The sequence below is a fragment of the Arvicola amphibius genome, chromosome X, assembly GCF_903992535.2.
Source record: "Arvicola amphibius chromosome X, mArvAmp1.2, whole genome shotgun sequence".
NCBI lineage: Eukaryota > Metazoa > Chordata > Mammalia > Rodentia > Cricetidae > Arvicola > Arvicola amphibius.
The window spans coordinates 61,379,913-61,401,602 of NC_052065.1; the positions used below are offsets into that span (position 1 = coordinate 61,379,913).

Here is a 21,690-nt window from a genome sequence, read left to right on the forward strand (position 1 = left end):
TGACTTGCCTGCTTGTATATCTGTGTAACATGTGCATGTGGTCCTCATGGAGGCCAGAAGAGGACATTGGATCCCCTGGAACATGAGTTAACACAGGGTTGTGAGCCACCATGTGGGTGCTGGAATTGAACCTGTGACCTCTGAAAGAGCAGCAAGTATTCTTAACAGCTGGGCCCAACTCTCCTGCCCTTTTAAAAATTTTATGGCACCTTTTACTTTAAAGAGGTGTTTAGAAACAACTATCATTTAATTATACACCTAACCGTAAGTCTTGTTATTTAGTTTAGTTTTCCCCACCTAGCTCTACTCTGCCCTATCAGGCCAAGCCAGTTTCCTTTATTAACCAATGGTATTCACAGCATACAGAAGGGAATTCCACATCAAGTAGTTTGGCTACATCATTTTCATCCCTATACTTCTCTACCCCCAACTCCTCTCATGTCCACTTCACTCTCGCTCAAGTTTATGACCGCTTACTCTTTTTAGCAGTATTGTTTTTTCAAAAACAAGCTATCTTTTTTCTTTTAGATACCAATCCCAGTTCCCAATCCGTCCCTTTCTTCCATTCCCTCCACTTTACCACCTACTGCACACCCCAACTTCTCAGAGGGTGCAGGGCCCATTGCTTTTGGGAAGGTCCAAGGACCTCACTTTATCTAGGCTGAGCAAGGTATCCATCCAAAGAGAATGGGCTCCCAAAAAGCCAGTACAAGCAGTAGGGATAAATCCTGGTGCCACTGTCAGGGCCCCTCTGTCTTCCCCAGTCATACAGCTGTCACCTACATTCAGAGGGTCTAGTTTGGTCGTATGCTGGTTCCTTCCCTATCTGGCTGGAGTTGGTGAGCTCCCATTATCTGAGGTAAACTGTTTCAGTGGGTGTCCCCATCGTGGTCTTGACCTCTTTGCTCATATTTCACTTTGCCATTTGTATGCTTTAAAGAAATGTCTATTTCTGTCCTTTGCTTACATCTCATGTAGGTTTTGTACTGTTGAATGATACCTTTTTTATTGAGATGTTGTCTCCCTAGTTATCCCAGAATGGTATGAAACTTGTGATCCTCCTGCCTCACCCTCTTGAGTAGCCTAATGTGGTTCCTTATGAGAAGCAAGAGGACAGTCAGTGTAAAGGGGGATCCAGGTGGTACTCAAGATTAAGGTTAAGTGTGCAAACAACCTTAATGAAAAGCTAAGGGAAATGAGGCATTCATGAGACTACTGTCTGAGAGCATGGGACATAAAATCCCAGGCCGGAAGTGAATGAATGAAGGCCATGAGGAAGACAATTAATGATGCGACAGAATGGAGTGTAGTGATTGGTGAAGATGCAGGACTGTCTGGCCTGAAAACGGATTGTGAGGAGAGAAGATAAACAAAAAAAAAACCATTATCAGGTTGAACGTCTGTGGGACTGTGAAGAGCTTCGTACATGTGGGACATTGGGAAGGGGGACTATGTAAGAAGGCCTAGGTGAAAATTGAGAAAGCCTTAGGGAAATGAGGAAGTGAAAGCTTACTCCAGCAGTGAGCACAATAGAGAGCAATGTCCCAGTTACTGAAGATGTAGTTTCCTAAGGACAGAGTAAGTAACCTGGAGATGGGGGATCCAGGTGCTACTCTGACCTCCACTCCTGACCCTAAAGCCATGCAACACAAACTCAACCTGCTGTACCCTGCTCCTTTTCTGACTCCACATGTAACAGTGGGCATGAGACTGTAGCTCCCTGGGGGAAAGAATTTGGCTTCAGAAGGCCTATAGGCCACTGGTACAACTTCTACAACCACTGCATCCCTACCCAAATCAGGGATAAAAGCATTTCTGCCTCTTCCAGGCTGCAAATGTCACAGGGCACCGCCTTCTTGTGAGTGTCATGTCTGGCAAGGTAAGGATCAGGCCTTTTCCACATTGCTAACTTTGGTCCTTCAATCCTTCACTTTAGGGAACAGCATGGGCCCTTGCCTGCTGTGAGCGCCTCAAAGAAAGAGCAGAAGACAAGGCTGAAGAGACACCTGGATCAAGGACTGATAAAGAATATGGCTGTTGCCCCTAAATTCTACAAGCATGGCAAGAAGCTGGCTGGTGTAGCCAAAAGCCGCAGTGAGTGTCTTGGTTAGCAAAGGAACCTGAATTTAGGTGGAGAGAACATCATTAATTCTGTCAGCATCCCTGTCTTGATATTGCAGTGGGACTCTTGGTAATCACTCATCAAACCAATGTTAGGAATTAAATGCTTTGGAGAAATGTCCACATCCCTTGCTTATATTTTATGTAGGTAGACTTTTGTTGCTGAGTGGTAAGTTTGTTACTTTGAGACACTGTCTTGCTACTTAGCCCAAAGTGATCTCCTGCCCCTCCTGCATCAGGCTCCACAGTGAGCATTCACTAGAAGAAGAAAGGAACCCCAGAGTTGGGAAAGATGCAAAGTTTGTCAAAGCCTCCAAATGGGGCCGGAATATTTGGAAGGATGGTGTCAGCGAGGCTTATGTAAGCTGTGCCTGGTGTTTTGCAGATGGGCAGGAGAGTGCTGTGCACAGGAGTGAGGCCATGTCCCACAAAGTTCCACAGGAGGTAAGGAGACTCTGGTGGTATGAGAGGTGCTTCCAGAAGCTCCCTCCCTGACCCCTTGTACTGTGTCCTAATGTCATGTGTTCCATCCCCACATCAGCCGTGATTTACCATGTGAGCTCAGGTTTAACTGCATCTTCCTGGATTTTAGTGTGAACTGAAAATTAAAATTAAAGGTAAGCCTCGATGATCTTCAAGGGCTTCAAGTTCTGACATTCTGAGTTGCTGTAGTCATCCGACAACATGTTCATCTCTCCTTGTTTTCATGGTAGGCCGGGTACCCCAATTCCTACTATTGTCTCTACTCTAGCAGGGAAGTTCTCAGGGAACACATATGCCTAGCCAGCAGCGAGAATGGGCAATTCTGCCCAATGTTCCAGTGACCTTGGAGCAGCAACCAATGATTTCTTTTTCCTGGGCACCTCGTGATCCATCTTTCAGGCCCAAAAGGTGAGTTGAATATGGCCCTAAAGACAGCTGTATCTATATTACTCCATGTTAAGCTCTGTGGTTGGAGCCATGGGAGATAGGCAAATGGGAAAAAAGAATGAGGAGAAGGAAGAAGAAATGTAATAGGAGAAGAGGAGGTGTGGAGGAGGAGGAGGAGGCATCACCTCAGAAGGAGGAGTGAAGAGAGGGCACTTGGCCTTGAGAATTCCTAATCTTGAGGGTTTCAACAGTGATTTCATCTTTCCAAGTCTATGTTTTCCGGTAGCCACTCTGGGAAAACAGGCTATGTTTATAACATTAACAAGAGAAGTAGAAGAAGGTGTACCACACAGTAAGCCCTCAATAAGCCTGGGCTGTTGCTCCATATCACAACAGATGGATGTGAGAGAAGATTTGGTTGGAATTTGGGGTCATGATGGGGAGTGCCATAGAGGCCTAAAGGAATGCTAATGGCAATAGAGAAGACTTCCTAGAGAAAGACCTGGCTTGTCCTTCATTGTGGCTTTCCCCCTCTCATTAGCATCTCAGTGGGGGAGCAGAGAGGTTGTCAGAGTCACAGAGCTTCCTGGGAAACAGACTCCTTCCAGAGACCAGCATCAAAGTGCAGATCTGGTTCAATGTGTATGTTCATGGGCATATATGCATACATTACCCAATCAGCTAACCTCATATTGAGTTACTGTCCAATGAGTTCAAATGGCATGCAGCCCACATCATGTGAGGGTATATAGGGGCAGTATGTCCAGGCAGTGTATCTGCAGACAAAGGGCAGGAAGCAGGCATCACCCTGGGCTTTGATGCCTAATTAGAGGGTCTCCGGTTAGCTGGGGCTCCATTATGAGTCATCTAGAGTTCCAGAGACTCAGGTCTGCTCATACAGCCACAGGAGGTATTAGCATTTTTCATGGTCCCTGTCTTTTAGTGACACCATTTGAACAGAGACTAACTCATCACTTCATAACCACTGGGGACTGGGCAAAATGGAAGCAAGAGCCAGTACCTGAAAAAGGAGGGTCTCATATCCTTCTGGCTGCTTTGCAGATTAGAGCATAGTCTCTTTGAGTTCTTTGTCATCTTCATTGCAGCACGGGAATAAAGATCTGATAGAAATTACTATGCCAAGAAAAATATAGAAGTTTCAAAAAGAAACAGGCCAAGAAGTTGGCTGGCTGAAAAGGACAAACATTTTGGAGTCGTACAGATTTCCCTAGCCTGGTTTGAATCCCCCTGGTCCGCCAAGTGTTCCAGTAGTAGGTTTCCACCAGAGGGTTTCATGCCCTGGCCTCTCCTCTCCTTGTTTCTAGATTTTCAAGTGTGATCCTGCAACCCAGTGCTCCCCCTGGCCCTCTTCTTCTGCAGCCACAGGTCCTGGCAAAGTAGTGGGGTCCAGGTCCCTGGGAAGGAATGAGCTTAGTGAATGGGAAGATCAAAACAGCCTAGGGTGGGGGTGGGTGCTGGAGGGAAATGGGTACTTAAAGGGGCACCTGTGTTACTGGGAGGAGGTGTGGTTTCCCAGATGCCATTATCTGAGGCCATTTCCTTTGCAGGTCCCTAATGCCACCAAGCAGGATTCTGTTGTTGCTGTCTTAGAGTGGCAGAGGAAGCTGGAGGCTGCCAAGGCCCTGTTGGCCCTGAAGAACTCTTCTCAGGATCCTCGTGATTCTGCCTCTCTGCAACGTCATGGCAGCATGCCAGGTAGCTTTTTATCTTCAAGATGGAGCATGGGGTAGGGAGATCTGGGAAATTGGAAGGGTTGTGGTGAACTGGTTGTGGTAATCTGTGGAAACCTGGATTTTGGACCTCTTGGGTCAGACAATTCAGATGCTCAGTCCGACGTTGAGAGATTCTGAGTGAATCCCCAGTTCTTAAGTGTTTTTGCTCAACAGCAAATGGCCAGGACCTGAAGCAAAAACAAAACCACCAGCACCACGGCAACAACAAAAGACCCCTGTAGACTGAGCCCCTGTCCAAGGTGGCCAAGTCTTATTGGAGTTCGAGGGCATGTCAGGGAAGAAATAGAACAAGGTGTAATAACTAGCAGCCCATGGCAATATCTTCAGTCCACTGGAGACCGAGGAAGACTGGGAGGACATGCATGGAGGATAAGGGTCTACAATGGAACGAGATCATGCTGATGTCTTCAAGGCATTTCCCTTGTAGATTCAGGGCGTGGATGCTTTCCAGTTGCAATGTTTCCCATCATGCTTCCTGCTCCATGCGATCACTGCTCAGAGGAAAATGGCATAGTTGGGGAGGCTGGACGGGAAGGCTGAGCCCCGATGAGAAGCCTAAACAAAAACCTTGATGAAGTGTGTTAGTGGGAAGCCACTTTGGGTGGTGGACATCCAAGAACAAAGGACAGTGAAGGAAGCTGGAGACCCAGCTTCTCACAGAGGTCTGGCAGAGTGGGTGAGGCAGGCTGGGTCAGAAAATATGGGGGAGGGGTGTGAGGAGACAGCACTTCTCGGATATGGGGAGAATCATATCTGAAGACCTCAGGATTGACAAAAGTAATGGTGACCCTGACTGAGAAACGGTAGAGCCAAGATCAGAGATATGGGGGTGGTGTTTGTTTCTGGTTTCAGAGACAAATCATAGATCGGGTGGGGCACCATAGTGTGAGGGCTTGATTCATGGAGACATATATGTAATCTGACTCTGGCTTTTCTTTTTGTTTTTAGGTGATGATGGAGAGAGAGGAATTCAGCCTCCTAGTTCCCACCTGCCACCAAAGCCTGCCAGCTCTGTCTCACTTTCTGGACATCTGGAGTGCATGTCCTACTTGACCTGAGAGCCCGGAGTAGGAGGCCTCTCTAGAGCACTGCCTGTGTGGTATCCTGTTTCATGTCTAAAATGACTAACGTTTGTAAACTTTTTTATTTTTGAAGCAAGTTCTCATGTAGACAGCCTGGCCTTGGATTCAGTATATAGTTGACAATGTCTTTGAATTCCCAATCCTTCTGCCTCCACCTCCCAAGTGCTGGGATTACAGGCATGTACCTCCATGCCTGCCTTTTAAAAATTATTATTTTAAGTGTTAAAGAGTTTTATAAACTTTCAGGCCCTTTTTATGATGTAGGGAGTCTACATGACTGAAGATCGATGTTGTACTATATCCATTATTTCTCTGGAATAATTGTTTTTAATGCTTCTTAGGAAAGCAGGATTTTGTGTTCTAATGTGATCGATCAATGGGATTCTAGTGGGTTTGCATGTCAGTGTTTTCATTTGTCCTGTGATTGTATATGCACTGGCACACTCCTGTTTGTAATCATCCATGTGGAATCCTGAAGATTTGTCACTGTGTCTAGACATGTGTGTGTGTGAACAAATAATAATAAACATGTTGTAGGCACTGAAATTATGAGCTCCTTTTAAACAGTGTCAGACAAATATCACAGAGGATTGTTTACCTTCACCAAGCCCCAACTGAAAAACACTTTAGCTTCTTAAATTAAGGATTGGTTGAAAAGTTCAAAACTTGATGCAGCAGACATCAGTCACAGGGCTTTCCCAAAAATGGCCACAATAATTCATTACCCAGGGTAACACATCGAGAAACTGATAGGAATTATAGGAACATTTTTAAAGCCTGAATATTCTGAATCTTTGATTGATATTCCAAACACATGCACTGCAGGCTTCACCAGGCAGACAGCTAGCTAAGCGAACATAACTTGATCTGGACTTTTTATTGTACCTTCCTTCCTTCCTTCTTTTTTCCCTGTCTCATTTAAAAAATAAGGGTCTCAGTATGCAGTGCAGACTGGCCTTGAATTCACTGTGTACCTAAGATTTGCCTATAAAGACCTTGTGGTGATTTTCCTGCCTCAGACGGTCAAGTGTTAATATTCTAGTACAATTCTCCATGCCTGGCTTCCTGCTTCTGTGTTCAATGACACGTGTTTGATGATGATGCTATCTAATCACCACAATTCCTTTGTCTTTGGAGCCTCTGAAGAGTCAGGATTTTTTTATTTCATTTATTATTATTATTATTATTATTAAAAATTTCCACGTCCTCCCCACCTCCCATTTCCCTTCCCCTCCCTTAACTCCCCTCTCCCCTCCCTTTCCAGTCCAAGGAGCAGTCAGGGTTCCCTGCCCTGCGGAAAGTCCAAGGTCCAACCCACTCCATCTAGGTCCAGGAAGGTGTGCATCTAAACAGACTAGGCTCCCCAAAAAGCCCTCTTTCAGCTCCTCATTTGGGCCTTGGGATCTCAGTCCTGCACTCCAGTGTGGGTCTCTGTCTCTATCTCCATCCATCACCAGATGAAGCTTCTATGGTGATATGCAAGGTATTCATCAGTATGGCTATAGGAAAAGGCCATTTCAGGCTCTCTCTCTCTCCTCAGCTGCTCAAGGAACTATCTTGGGACATCTCCATGGATACCTGGGACCCCCTTTAGAGTTTTACTCATTGACGGAGTTAAATTTCGCCTTTCTACCGTTTGCTCCTGTTCATCATAGTCTATAATTTCCTCAATCTTTTCTAATCTGCTTACTATTGCCTTCTGTAAGGCCTGGATCTCCTGTCCAGAATTATGCTCCAAGGCCTTCATGGAGGATTCCAAAATATGAAGTTTGTCCAGTAGAGTTAATATCTCATCCTTGGATAGAATTTTCATGGCATGAATTGTGCCTTCTTGTATTGACAATCTGCCAGCCAATCTGTCATATCCTTTAGACAAAGTCTGGCTTTCACATTCAGCAGTTTTAATTCTCTCTGATAATGTTTCAGACAGGGACTGAAGTTTATGATCCAAATCAGCTGTTCTCTCCTCCACAGCAATGAATCTCTCCTTAATATCAGACTGTACTTTTTCTAAATTTTGCTCATTTGATTGAGTCCTATCAGACAAAGACCTATTCCCTTCCTTGAGAACTTCAAACTCTTTCTTGGTGGCAGTCTGAATTGCTTTTGCAAATACCTCGACCGACTTAAAGTTGTCACTCAAAACAGTTGTGCCCTTTCTTAAGCATTCAACCTCTGTCCTAAGAATCCTGGTTTCATTCTGTAAAGACTTTATCATTTTTCTATTTTCAAACCATGTAAGGAAGAAGCCAAATACGAGAAAAATTGCAAGCCCTATAAATATCCAAGTTATGGGAATATCATATGTATCCTGCAATATTTCTACCATAGTATAATTAAATAGGCTGCAGAAGCTTTCAAAGGTGATTTGGTCAAACATTTTTTTTAATCAAAAGAAATTTTACCTGTAATGACCGTTCCCTACCAGTAGGTGGCGGACTGCACCTAGATCCACGTGGCCGAAAAAGTCAGAACTGGAAAGGAAATTCTAAAAAATAGAAACTCACAAACCATGCACTGTGTGGCTTATAGCTCAGCCTTACTTCCAATATCGTGGAGAGGGCAGTAATAGCTCAGCCAAACCGAGTCACAGTACAGGCAGAGGAAGCTGGGAAGCTGGTCGGGTGTGCAAGTGTGCACTGTAAGGGCAGCAGGTCGCGCTCCTTCACCAGCGGCTGCACAAGCTCGAATGCTGGGACTCAGGCAGTAACCGCTAGTCTCCAGCAGGTCAGGACCCAGGCAGAACTCAGGCAGGACTGGTGCTGCCTGAGGGGTTAGTGAGCTTGGACTGAGTCACCTGCACACATCCTGAGCTCCTTACAAGCAGGACTGGGAAGGGCTAGTCTGGGAAACTGAGCTGAAGCAATCAAGAGCCCAAGGCAGAATCCCTGCCACACAGTGCGGGAACTGGAGCTAAAGGCTCCCAAATGCCCGAGTTGGACGCCAAATGAAGGTGAGTGGTTGATCGGCAGTTATGATTCACCAGACTAACTTTAATATATATAATTCAGTTTTAATAAAGGAAAGGAAAGGGAACTTACAAATCCAAGGTTCTAGCGAGGAGCACAGGAAAACAAAGAGCAGGCTGGCCATAGGCCTGCAAGATTTTATAAGTCAATATTAGCCTAAGGGGGACACGCCTTTAGCTAAAGGGGGACACGCCTTACAAAACAAAGTGATTGGCTAGGCTTCCCCTTCACTGTCAGAGGAGTTTTAGCTTGGGGTTAAGGCCCTACTCCTAACACTTGAGAAGAGGCCCTAAACATACTTCTGCCATTTTTTTCACTCCATATCTTTGTGAAGCAGCATCCTTGGCAGTGACAATTATAAATTAAAAGTACCAATCCACTCTGAAAATGTGGAAAATACTTTGTGCCACACAAATTTTGGGTTAAGATTTAACTCTTTGGGCAAAATTAAACAAGCATGTCCATTTCCTTGGCATTTATATTTATTTTTAATAAATGGGAAATTACATGTATACCAAGGATTAGTATTGAATTAAATTTCTTTATAGTTTATTGTCTGTGACTGTTTGGTTTGTATGTCTATGCTTCGTGTCTATATACGTCGGTACTGTAAACATTTCTTCAGTTGTAAAGGGTTTCCAGAGAGGAAGCTCCAAGAAGCCCTTGCCTAGGATTCCTCTCCCACCCTTGCCAGGATCCTGTGACCAGCCAGCCACGTTTCCAGCTTCATCCTGACCCTTCCATTCCAGCAGGTCTGTCCTGGGTGGCTTCCTCCTACACTTCCTAGGCCCCATTTGCCTCTGTGCTCGACATTGTCCAGCCTTGCTTTCCAGAGACATTAGAGGTTTAATGGGCTTCTCAGCTTATGAGGCCCTTGCCCTCTGGGTGGGCCATTTGAAATTTGGTGGCAAAATACACCTTGAGGAGGAACCCAGGCTGCCCATCTGAACTGAGATTCCCCCGGAGACCAGAGACTATATCTCCTTCCATGTATGTCTTCTACAGACCACTCTGGTGTGCAGCAAACTGGGAACATGGGGCATGGGTGAGGAAGCAGGATCCTGGCTCATGCTATTTCTTCCAGGTAACATGAGGCCTGCCCTGGGGCAAGTGCCTGCAACCCCCAAGAGCCTCGGTCTCCTTCTCTCTCTGGACATCATGACACCAGCCGGTGGCTGATGAACACAAACCTAGAGGAGCTGAATATTCTCTGAGCAATCCTCAAGTGCCCTCTCTGAAGTCTGCTCCAGAAGTCTGGGGTACTCAGCCCCAAGTCATTCAAACTACCAACTTACCCACATGTGCCCAGCTATGACCAACTTGCCACAAAGCCTCCCATCTCCCACCCATCTCCACCCCTTCATCCTGTTTAAGAAGCCAGCTACCTGGTTAGCTGTGGGTCTGGTGCCAGGTCCAAGAAGAGTTCTTCAGAGTCTTCAGGGCCGCGGCAACCTCCAGTATCTCCTCACACTCGAAGGTGGCAGAAACCAAGGCCTGGTCAGAGGCAACGGGGCCCTGTAAAGAAACAGGTGTGAGGAGAACAAGAGATGGGCATTTACCACCTCTTCTCAGAAGTGCAAATGCCCTTTCACTTCCCAGCTGCTCCCAGCCGCAAGGCCTTCTCCTCGACACATCCACTTAGCTCCTCCTGCCCAACATTCTGGAGCCCAAACTTCTCTGCAGGGACCTGTGTCTCTGTGGATGATATTTCATGGAGGAACACGGCAGGGGTGTCAGATCCGTGCATCTGGAAATAAGAGGTGAGGGGATTAAACACTTGGATGGGTGGGCAGCACCGATCCATTGAGATTGACAAGGTTTCTGCAGTCCCAGAAGGTAGGAGTCTAAAGTACTGTGGATACTTTACACCCCATGGCTTGGGCATGTCCTTTGTCCTGCACAGCCTGTTTTCCTTTACACACCCCGTCTGACAAGTTTTCCCTGAGACATTAATTGTCACAAGCCCTTTTTAATTCTCTCCGAGATACACATTGAGGAAGACATCAGGGATCCACCAGTTTTTGCATCATAATCTACAAAGTCCCTGCAGAGATATGGTGGCCTCCTATATTCAGGGACTGGTTCTTGCCAGAATTTTGCCCAGCCATCACCGATGACGAAGCCCACAGCACTTCCAGGAGGCTTACTTGCTGGCCTCTGGACTTTCCCCTGGGCCTCTGTGTCCCTTGCGACCATGACCCTAGTTTTCACCAGGACCTTCTGTCTCACCCATCTGTAGCCATATAGAGAAACAGTGCCCACGTGTTGAAGGCCCACTGCTTGGCACGCCTTGTGCTGGTGCTTTCTTCAGTGCGAGAGGTGTAGGATGCTTTTGACAAAATGCCCACTAGGAAATGGATGCTTGGAAAATAAAGCCACTTGTACCAAGTCTCTGGAGTAGGAGCTGTCAAATCAGGAGAGGACCCTGTCCTTGCCCCCACGGTCTGACACACACGCAGCCTTCTCCTTCCCACAATCATCCCCTTCCTGCTTCTCCTACTGCAGCAATCCTGGGGCTGGGCACACACAGACAGGAGACACAGCAGGCACCATGGTCCCTCTTTACTCACAGGATGAACAAGCCGAAAGCCTCATGGAGCACCACGGAAGGCAAAGCACTCAATTGCTGGCACAAGGTCGTTGTCATGTAGGGTGCAGGTGAAAATGCTGGGGACCTGCAGAGGAACGGAGGCCCTTGGGAGCTCCCCTGCATAGACAGGGTCCACAGGGATTGGGTTCCAGGCCAGCCAGGAAAAAGAGGGCTGGGCAAATTTTAGGCTGAGGGCAGGAAGCCAGAATGTCAGGGCTCTGAAGAGCCTGCAGAACCCCCCTCCAATCTCCGCATGGTCTACTGGCACTGAGGAGACTGAGGTCCAAGGGGAAGTGCCCTGTCCCAGGGTCACACACAAGGCTGTGTGCTGACCAAGTGGTAGAGGTGGAAGCCCTGACTTTAAGACACAGCTGCAAGGGACTTGACAGTGAAAGGCAGGAGCAGCCCACTCTAGCAACAGATTCTCCTTACCTCCTGGGGGCTTGTGAGGGGCAGGACTTGAGGCTGGCATGCAGTGTTCTCATTGTCAGCTGTAAAAGACCACCAATTCCTCCCTGCTGGCTGCCTGCCAGCCTCTCCCACAGATACCCACCCCCATTCTGAGAACTCCTCACAATGGACCTGCTCAAAGAGCCCACCCCAAATCTCTGCTTCCTGTAAACTCGTGCTGTTATCATTGATACCATGTCTTCTACCTGGGGCACTGAGGTCCAGGGTGCACTGGCTCAGGGTCATACAGCAGTCCTCAGACAGACAGGGCTGGCTACATAGTTACTCATGCTGCACTTCCCTCCAATCAAACACAGACTCCCTCCCCAGCCAACTACACTCACTGTGACCTCTTGCTTTGGCAGAGGACTTCTTGTCTGGACAGAGAGGTTTGTGTGCTACAGCCCTAGTCGTCCTTGGTCCTCGAATCTGTCTTCTCTCTATCAGTGCACCATGCACCCTTTTCTCAGAAGCCAGAGCAGGCAGGGCCTGGCTGTGCTCCCTACAGTAGGGGTATGGAGGTCTCCTGTTAGTATTATACAAAGGGGACCTGACTGCCTTCCCAACTCACACAGGATACCAAAAACGAGGCAGCACACCTGTGACACTCAAAGACTTGAGAGTGTGAGGGACGGAATTCTCACCTGGCTTGGGTCCTGGTGGAACAACCGTGGCCTCTGCCAGGGTGGTTTGCAAGTCCTCTGAGATCAGGTTCAATTCCCAGTGGGGCTCCAGTCTCATTCCCCATGTTACATTCCACGTTGGAGTGCCAGAAGTGGACATTCACTTGGTTGCTTTGATCCATGGTTCTGGGGTGAAGAGCAGAAATGTATCTGTACTCCCATGGAACCTGTATACCCATGTATACCCTCCCCACGCCCCCGTCACTGTATCCCCATGTGCAGAGGGAGCGTGACCCTCTCCCCAGTCTAGACACCATTCTCACGGGGAGGAGCATTACTCGCCTGGTCTGGGTCTGGTGCCACAATTGGTACCTCTGCCTCGGCAGCTTGCATGTCCTCTGAGGCCAGGTTCAATGACCAGTGGGGCTCCAGTCTCATTCCCTATGTTACATTATAAGTTGGAGGGCCAGAAGCGGACACGCACTTTGGGTTTTGGTTCCATGGTTCTGGGGCGGAAAGCAGAAAACCCAGTAGAGCTCCATGGCCCCTGTATGCCCATGAGTATCCCCCATGCTGTGTATCCCCGAGTGCAGAGTGAACCTGACCCAATCCCCAGCCTAGACCCCATACTCACGAGGAGGCGGGTTACTCACTTGGCCTGGGTCCTGGTGGCACTTCTGTGGCCTCTGCCACGGTGGTTTGCAGGTCCTCTGAGGCCAGGACCAATGGCCATTGGGGTTCCAGTCTTGTTCTCCATGCTACATTTCGAGTTGTGGGGCCAGAAGCAGACACCCACTGTGTCTTTTTGTTCCATGTGTCTGGGGTGGAGAGCTGAAACGCCACTGTACCGCCATGGCCACTGAATTGCCCTGTGTATTCCCCAGGCCAGGGTATTTCCATTTGCAAAGCAAGCCTTACCCCCTCCCCTACCTAGACACCATACTCATGTGGGCAGCATGTTCCAAGTTACATGGTGGCAGCATGGGCCAACTGGTTGCCAGAGTTGAGGTAGTGAGGACGGCTCCCACCCGACAGTCTCAGAGGCAGTGGACAGACCTCTCTACCATGTTAGACTGGGCAGAGCCAAAAGGCAAAGCAACCTTAGTCTCAGCCAAACCACTTAGCATTTTAAGAAGCGGTCCTGGTCGGGAAAGAATTACAGATGCACAACAGGACAGTTTCAGACATGAACGACCTCTAAATGAGACACAGCATATTTTAAAAATAACTTTATAAGTAATAATACACCTCTTTTGTCTGATTTATTTGGGATCTGGGTGGAAGGCCCCCAAAAGAACAAAGAGCAAAGACTAAAAATACAACAAACAACATTTGGGTGCCCAATGTGGGAGTAGAGTAAAAGAAAAGCTAACAGTTTTTCGGTGCCCAACATTGGACAAATTTCCATGTAGGGCCTAAGAAAACAGGACCAAAAAGGAAAGAAAGATAGAAAGAAAGAAAGAAAGAAAGAAAGAAAGAAAGGGATGGCTCCTCTAAGAGGCACTGCTTTTTGGCCAGCAGCAGTAAACAAAAAAGAGAAGCAGCAAGCTAACTAAAAGCTGCTTGTGCCAACTTAGTTACCAGCATCCATACTTAGAATGGAATAATGCCGTTCTTGTTCACAAACCTCTGACCAGGCTGTGAGCTTTGCACTTGACTTTCCCGACCTGAGAAGTAGCCTGAGCAAGCCACCAATGCTGCGCAGATGTTCTAGCCTCACAGCTTGGCAGTTTTTTGCTCATGTGGAAAAATAAAGTCCAAAGGGGATGCAGTGAATGAGATCCAGAAGGAAAATCCTGTAAACAGGTTCCAGTGTGTTTTACAATGTGTGTAGGCATAAGAAAGAAAAGCAAATGGGTACAGACAGTCACAGAAAGAAATAAGTAGTTAAAATATAAAGTCTTTAGAGATAGTAAAATTAATATGAAAGACAAAGTCACATAAATTTGGGGATTCTGGATCCTGTATAGTACTGTCTTGATTTTGAATATTTGATTGTTGATAGGCAAGAAACAGGTGCTAGGAGACACGGGGTTGTGAGCAGGATTGCAGGGTTGAGACTACCTAGGTACTATAGAGTTATATTAACCTAACAAGAAGTTAATAAATGTTAAATGGAAATCAAAAATGCTTTGGAGTTTTGTTCCCACAGGAGAAGAGAGGCTATGGATTCCTTCAGGAAAGATATGGATAAGGCTTGATTAGGAAAACCTCCTGAAATGTGACAGGTGATATATATCAAGATAGGTTAAAAATGGTCTTCCTAGGACTTGGCCATTATCTCAGATTTTCTCAAGGACCCTTTAAAATGCCGTTGCTCACAGAGAGCAGGAAGAAATCTAGAAAAAATATGATGCCCACATTCCCAAGAAAGAGAAGGGGTGTGGGTGTTCATTTTGGATATTTTGTGGGTTGTATATATTTGTTATAATTTAGGGGAATATAGTCATATTATAGGATGAAAAGACAATTAGTAACATCAGATATATTTATTGCCCTGGATTTTTAATATAGTGACACAAATTTAATTTTGTTACACTGTGTATATATATATATATACATATATATACATATATAGACATATATACATATATACATACATATATACATATATATATATATCCTCTTGTTTGGGGTATTGTGATTATGTCACTCACTTCAAAACGGAATGCATTAATAAGAAATGAGGTTAGCTGTTAACATATAATAATTAAACTTCAAGTCACATTAGGTAGGTTTTCAAGGTTAAATACGTATATTTTTAGCTAGCTAAATGGACTTCAATCACATCAAAGACCTGTAGAATATGGCTTTAAAATGTTTTGCTAACTTAGGGCTTTTCATGACAATCAGACACACCTGCTCCTGGCAGTACAAGATCTTTAGAGAAAATGATAGGCATCAAATAAACTCAACAGTACTTTGTTTTCATTGTGGCAAAGCTAGCCGCAATGCTTTTGCCTCAACTGCTTGACTGTGTGCTGTATAAAGCAGACATGTAGGACCCACCGGAAAGTGACTGCTGAACTCTGCTAAATTAAGGTGGGACTGTCCTTCAGGGTTCATTCTCCACAGAAGAGTCCGCCAGACCTTGTTCAGGACACAGAGGGAATCGACTGATGAACTTTGCCTTACTATTTCCAGCTTCACTGCAAAGTCTGCCAGACACTCTAGACCGGTGGCTTAAGATGGATGCCCCAACATTGCAGAGGAACTTTGGATGCCTGTCCAGGCACATGTCTCTGTTGTCAGGTAATATTAATTCCTTCTGGAGTCTTTGATGGAGTTAAAAGAATAAACAATTAGAATTTCAGTTTGTTGTAGTTGCGATAGGAAATAAATTAGGTATAAAACTTTGAAGACACTAAGATGGGATGGATGGTGGAGGGTTTTCTCTGAATTTGCTAAATACAAATGGATTGAATATTGTAAATACACTTCTTTCTTGAGAATTGTATCGGTTGTGTATAGTTAACTAAGCCAAAGTTAAAAATCTTCTTTATGTAGACAAAAGGAGAAAGAAGTGTAGAACATTATATTATGATGTGTGAAATGTGTTTCAAGTGATATTTCATTTGCATTTTAATAAATAAGGGTTGCTTGGAGATCAGAGAGTAAAACAGCTGCCCTGGTCAGCCTTACAGAACATGCAGTGGTTACACCCACTTTTAACAACAGTAGCCACACTAGTTTGTCATAGAAACCAGAAAGTAGTGGTGCACACCTTTAATCCCAGCCCTAGAGAGGAATATAAGATGGGAGGAGACAGCTCTCAGATACTGTCTCCTTCTGATGATTCCTGGAGGATCACAATTTCAGACTGAGGTAGAGAGACTGGCTATTTTGCATTTCTGACTTTGAGGTTGGCCCTCTATATCTGTCTCTGGTTGTTATTAATTGTGCTGCATTCATTTATGCTGTGGAACAATTGTTCAGTGACACAAAGATGTGTTGCATTCTTTTAAATTGCATTTGCTTCATTCTGTAAAGCTGTGTTACTTTGCCTGTCTAAAGCTCCTTATGGTCTAATAAAGAACTAAACAGCGAATATCAAGGCAGGAGACAGGATAGGCAAGGCTGTCAGGCAGAGAGAATAAAGAGGAGGAGACATTCGGGAGGAAGAAGAAGGAACAAGATAATAAGGAGAAGATGCTAGGGGCCAACCACCCAGCCACATAGCCAGACATGGAATAAGAAGGAAAGAAAAGATATGCAGAAATAGAGAAAGGTAAAAAGCCAAGGGGCAAATGATAGATGGAATACCTTAAGAAAAGCTGACTAGCTGTGCAGTGGTGGTACATGCCATTAAATCCATCCATCAGAAGGCAGAAGTAGTCAGATCTCTGTGATTTCAAGTCCAGTCTGGTCTCTAAGATCTAGTTCCAAGACAAGCTCTAAAGTTATAGAGAAACGCTTTCTTGAAACCCCCAAAAGGAAAGAAAGAAAGTAAGGAGGTAAGGAAGGAAGGAAGGAAGCTCATGTCTTTCCCTTCTGGCGGCTCCATGAGGTCTCTCTGACTCTGCCTTTCTCCCAGCATTCAGTTTATTATTTTCTGCCTAGCTCTACTCTACCCTATCACAGGCCAGGGCAGATTCTTTATTCATTAACCAACAGAGGCAACACATATACAGAAGCAGTTCCCACACCATCCAGCTGTGTTATTTATTTGGGATCTGGATGGTGGGAACCCAAAAGAAAAAAGAGAAAGGATTAAAAAATACATTTTGGCACACAATGTGGAGCTAGAATATAATAAAAGGCAACAACCCTAAGCTATAAGCTACAATATATATGCCAGAGGACCCCGTGCAGACCCATGTTGGCCTGGTGCTTGCTGCTTCAGTCTCTCTGTGTGCTCAGATGCAAGGGACTCAGTCGATTCAGAGGGCCTCATCTTTCAGATATCCTCCATCCATTCCTTCTGACTCCTCTTCAGTGGGATTCTCTGAGCTCTGAGGGGAGGGACATGATGGATACCTCCTGTTTAGACTCTCTCCCTCCATGTAATGTCTGGCTGTGGGTCTCTGCATCTGTTCCCACATGCTGCCTGAGGAAGCCTCTCTGATGAAAAGGCACTGGTCTATGAGTACAGCAGAATATCTTTAGGAGTCATTTTACTCATACTTTTTATAGACCAGTAGTGTTAGGTTTTACTCTCAGAGGTTAATTAGGCTAGTGACCCTGGATCAAATTCCTGTAGGTTTACATTTACAAAAGTCCTTTAAAACACTGGTAGATTTCAAAGAGTCCTTACAATTTAAGTATGCTTAGATGTTCAAGTAAGCTGTTCTGTACAATTAAGACAGGTCAGTTGCATATCTCAGAAAGTATGTTAGTGGTGACACTTAATAAAGAGGGATGCATATTTCATGTTCTACAAACCAACTTTTTGGTGTATGTAATATGAGGGCTTGTTTCTTGGGGTTCCTGTCCTGCCCAATTCCCACAACCGGTAAGTCCCAAAGAAAGTTACACAGAGAGTCTGCATTAGATATAAACTGATTCACCTATTAGCTCAGGCATTGTATTAGCTCTTATAACTTATATTAACCCATTATTCTATCTATGTTAGCCTCATGGCTCAGTTCTATTTACAGCAGGGCAAGTCACATCCTGCTTCTTTGGTGTCTGGAGAAGACTGGGGAGGAAGGAGCATTCTCCTTCCCAGAAAACTCCTCTTCTCCTTGCACCAACTCCAGTTCCTGTCTGGTTGTCCCACCTATAAGTTCTGCCTGGCTACTGGCCAACCTGCATTCATGTAAAACTTCATTGAGAGAATACGGACTTGTCCAACACCAGGTGTAGACAGGAGGAAGACCTATGTGTTCACCATCTCTTTCTGAAATGCCCAAATCCAATTTGGCAAGATCCATATCTTCAAAGTTGCAACCAAAGCAAAATATTTTCTATTAAAGTCAATCCCACAAGAGCCTTTGTCGAGAACTAGACTATTCCCTTGACAAATTCCCCCTGGGCAGTCTCCTAATAAGTGTAGGCCTTTATGTCTTGAAACAAGCTTTCCTCATTTCTCTCGGTTTGGAAGGAATATCATGCCAAATACCAAACACATCTTTTTCCGTGAGAACATGTAAACTGACTTAGAGATGGCTCCTCAAATTCAGTGGATCCCATCATCTCTGGAGAGGGGGCTCTGAAGCTTAAGGGTTTGATACACTAGCAGAAGGATATAAGTGTGAACCCTAGAGCCCATGGGCCAAAGCAGGGTATGGTGATACCTGCTTCTAACAGTAGAACTACTAGTCCATAATCCCCTTTTCCTGGTTTTACTTTTGTTGCTTTATGTTTGGGAGGCTAATTCATTTTTAGGAAACTTTCCTATAAGCTAGACAGTGAAGTTCAGCTCTTCATATGCACGTATATACAAACAGTTCATGCAAATGTGTAGTGGTACCTCTGTAACTTCAAATATTCACACATGTAAAGTATTCTGAGGTAAACTCTATCAGCACTGAACATGTACAGATGTTTGGCACATATGACTTTCACAATCATCTAACTCTTTTTAATACTGTATGTACACTGTTACATTAATCCCAGTGGTAGAGAGGTGGATAAATGTCAGCCTATTCTGTGCAAGGGATTCAATCATCTGTTGATCTTGATGCTCACAGGGCATCTTGGAGCAAAACCTTTGAAATACCAAGGGAGAAACATAGAATCCATTGACATTCATAGTGGCTTCTTCTGAAGGAAGTGGTTTGGGGAGCTGCTAGGCACCTAGGAGTGTCCTTTTTCTTGATGTGTGAGAATCAGTCTACTTTTGACCAATTTTCATAAAGGTAAGTTAAGCCTTTCTTTTTAATTTAAGATTATGTCAGTTTTTGAAACTTTAAATAGTATTGAGTGTGGGAATGGGAGGACTTGGATAGGAATGAACTAAAAAATACAGAGTGGGACAGCTGTGTAGAAGAGGTAATAAATGCCAGGGACAAAATGATAACCCCGAGTAAACATAATTAGAGGACTGTTGGGGGGGAAGAGATTCTCTTTGGCATGATTCAGAAGCTCTGGGTGGAGACATGAAAGAGGGTATAGCTTATCAGTTATGCTGGACAACAAGCAAGAACCAGCACTGAGAGGTGTTTGTGTGATTACAAAGTCTACTGGTGAACTTCAGGCAGTGTGCAGCTTGTGAGAATGAGACTTGGCCACCAGCCTCTGGTTATTAGGCTGAAATTAGGCTTGTATTGGTCCTTGTGTCCCTGTGACAAAAGCAAATGTCTATAAAAAGAGACTGAAGTGGAGAGGTTACAGGGAGGTCATGGGTAGCTGGCAGATATGGGAGGTGTAAGAAGGAAACACATCTACTGAAGTAGAATTTGTTCAAAATGCCATAATGATACTTAATATTTTGTATGGTAACTTTAATTCTAAAACATGTGCTACAAATCTTATGAGATTCAAAAACGAGAGAGAGAGAGAGAGAGAGAGAGAGAGAGAGAGAGAGAGAGAGAGAGAGAGAGAGAGAGAGGTTGGGTGTGGGAGGGGGCAAGCCTGAGGAGGGAGTTTGAGTAACATACATGAGAAAATGAGTTCATTCTCCAGACCCCATGTTAAAAAAAACGCATGAAAATGTGCACTAGTAATCCCAGAGCTGGGAGACAGAGAGGTGAATCCCTGGTATTCCCAGACTAGCCAGCCTGGCCGACTTGGACAGTTCATGGCCAGTGAGGGATCCATGTCACAGAGACTTGGTCTGCCACTAAATGTAGTCCAAGGAATGACACCCAGTTGTGGCTTTTGTCCTTCATAAGTGTACACACACACAAAAACACACATACACACTGCGAAGAAAGGAGAGAGAGACAGACAGAGTGCAAGAGAGAGAGAGAGAGAGAGAGAGAGAGAGAGAGAGAGAGAGAGAGAGAGAGTTGTACCTGAACCCAGAATATATCCACCTGACCAGGCCTGAAAATCCCTGATAAAAAATCAGTACAAAACCTCTTTTTCCTGGTTGCTTCAAATCCTTAGCACTACATTAATTTTACAAAGAAAATATGACAAAATTAATTCTAAATAGGCCAAATATTCATCATGTTATAGAACTGATGTGTGGCACATTCCTGGTGTTTGGTTCCAAAACAGCCTCACTAGTCTGCCATGCAGGCCAGGCAGTGGTGGCACACACCCTTAATCTGAGAAACTGTACTAGGTAGCCATAGATGCCAGGTGGTGGTGGCACACACCTTTAATCCTGGCATTAGAGAATAATATAAGTTGGAATGAGACAGAAACTTGCCCCCTTTTAGGCTGAAGATTTCCTAGTGGTAAGAGTTCTCTAATGACTTGTCTGCTTTGCTTTTCTGATTTTCAGGTTGATTCCCAGTATTTGCCTCAGGGTTTAAATTATTCATGTTAATTTGGCACCCAATGTTTGGGATACAAATTCATGAAAAAGCAATTTGCCTTTGGATTTTTAGTCACTGGCTCAGGCTGGAGCTGCACATGGGGCTCCCACGAGATTTACACCTTGTGCTCCAGCCCCACTCAGCCAGGCTTTTTTCCCCCAAGCCTCTGAGCATGTTTGGGATTTTCCTGTTATAACTTCAGGAAGAGTTTTCAGCCTCCATCCAAACTCCAGAAGCCCCTAGGGTCCAAACACTACAGGACTCACTCACTCTAGTCTACCTGGTCCTGCCTTCAGGCAGCTCCCAAGTGTACTTCCCAAACACCCCCTATGCATTTTTCAGATTGCTCTCTCTCTCTCTCCATCCCTCTCTCTTCCTATCCCTCCTCTCCCTCCCCCTCCCTACCTCCCTCACTCTCCTTCTCCCTCTGCCTCCACCCTCTCTCTCTCTCCCTCCCTGCCTCCCTCTCCTTCTCCCCCTTCCCCTCTGTCTCCCTCTCCCTCTCTCTCCTTCCTCCATGGGTTTGGGCTCTCCTTGAAGCCCCTTATTGGGCTGCTGCCAAACGATCTAGCTTCCTTGAAACCCACTCAGGCTTTTACTGTTCTATGCAGCAGCAATAAGCCTCACATCTTCACCAAAATTGTCGGTAGATTTGGTAAGACAATTGGGAAAGTTTAAAGGAGGAATTGGCTAAAAGAGAGAGAATTTTCCACATCAAAATATGGGAAACACCATTGCAATGGAAGAATTTGTGTCCCTGTTTCATAATGAGCTAGACAGTTTGAAACTGGAACAATTAAATAAGAGGATATCTAATTTAGATGGGATGTATGTAATGTCAGTTGTAAACATTATTCGCTTT

General features: G+C 45.2%; 1 protein-coding gene across 1 annotated transcript; it reads left to right on the forward strand.

Moving 5' to 3' along the window:
* Positions 1-1,593: 1,593 nt before the first annotated feature.
* LOC119804294 (doublesex- and mab-3-related transcription factor C1-like) lies at positions 1,594-5,803 on the forward strand. The gene is made up of 7 exons (XM_042054327.1): positions 1,594-1,692; positions 1,829-1,879; positions 2,329-2,565; positions 2,876-3,012; positions 4,317-4,377; positions 4,560-4,707; positions 5,694-5,803. Exons 1-7 carry the CDS (start codon positions 1,594-1,596, stop codon positions 5,801-5,803), a joined length of 843 nt encoding a protein of 280 aa, XP_041910261.1.
* Positions 5,804-21,690: the final 15,887 nt, after the last annotated feature.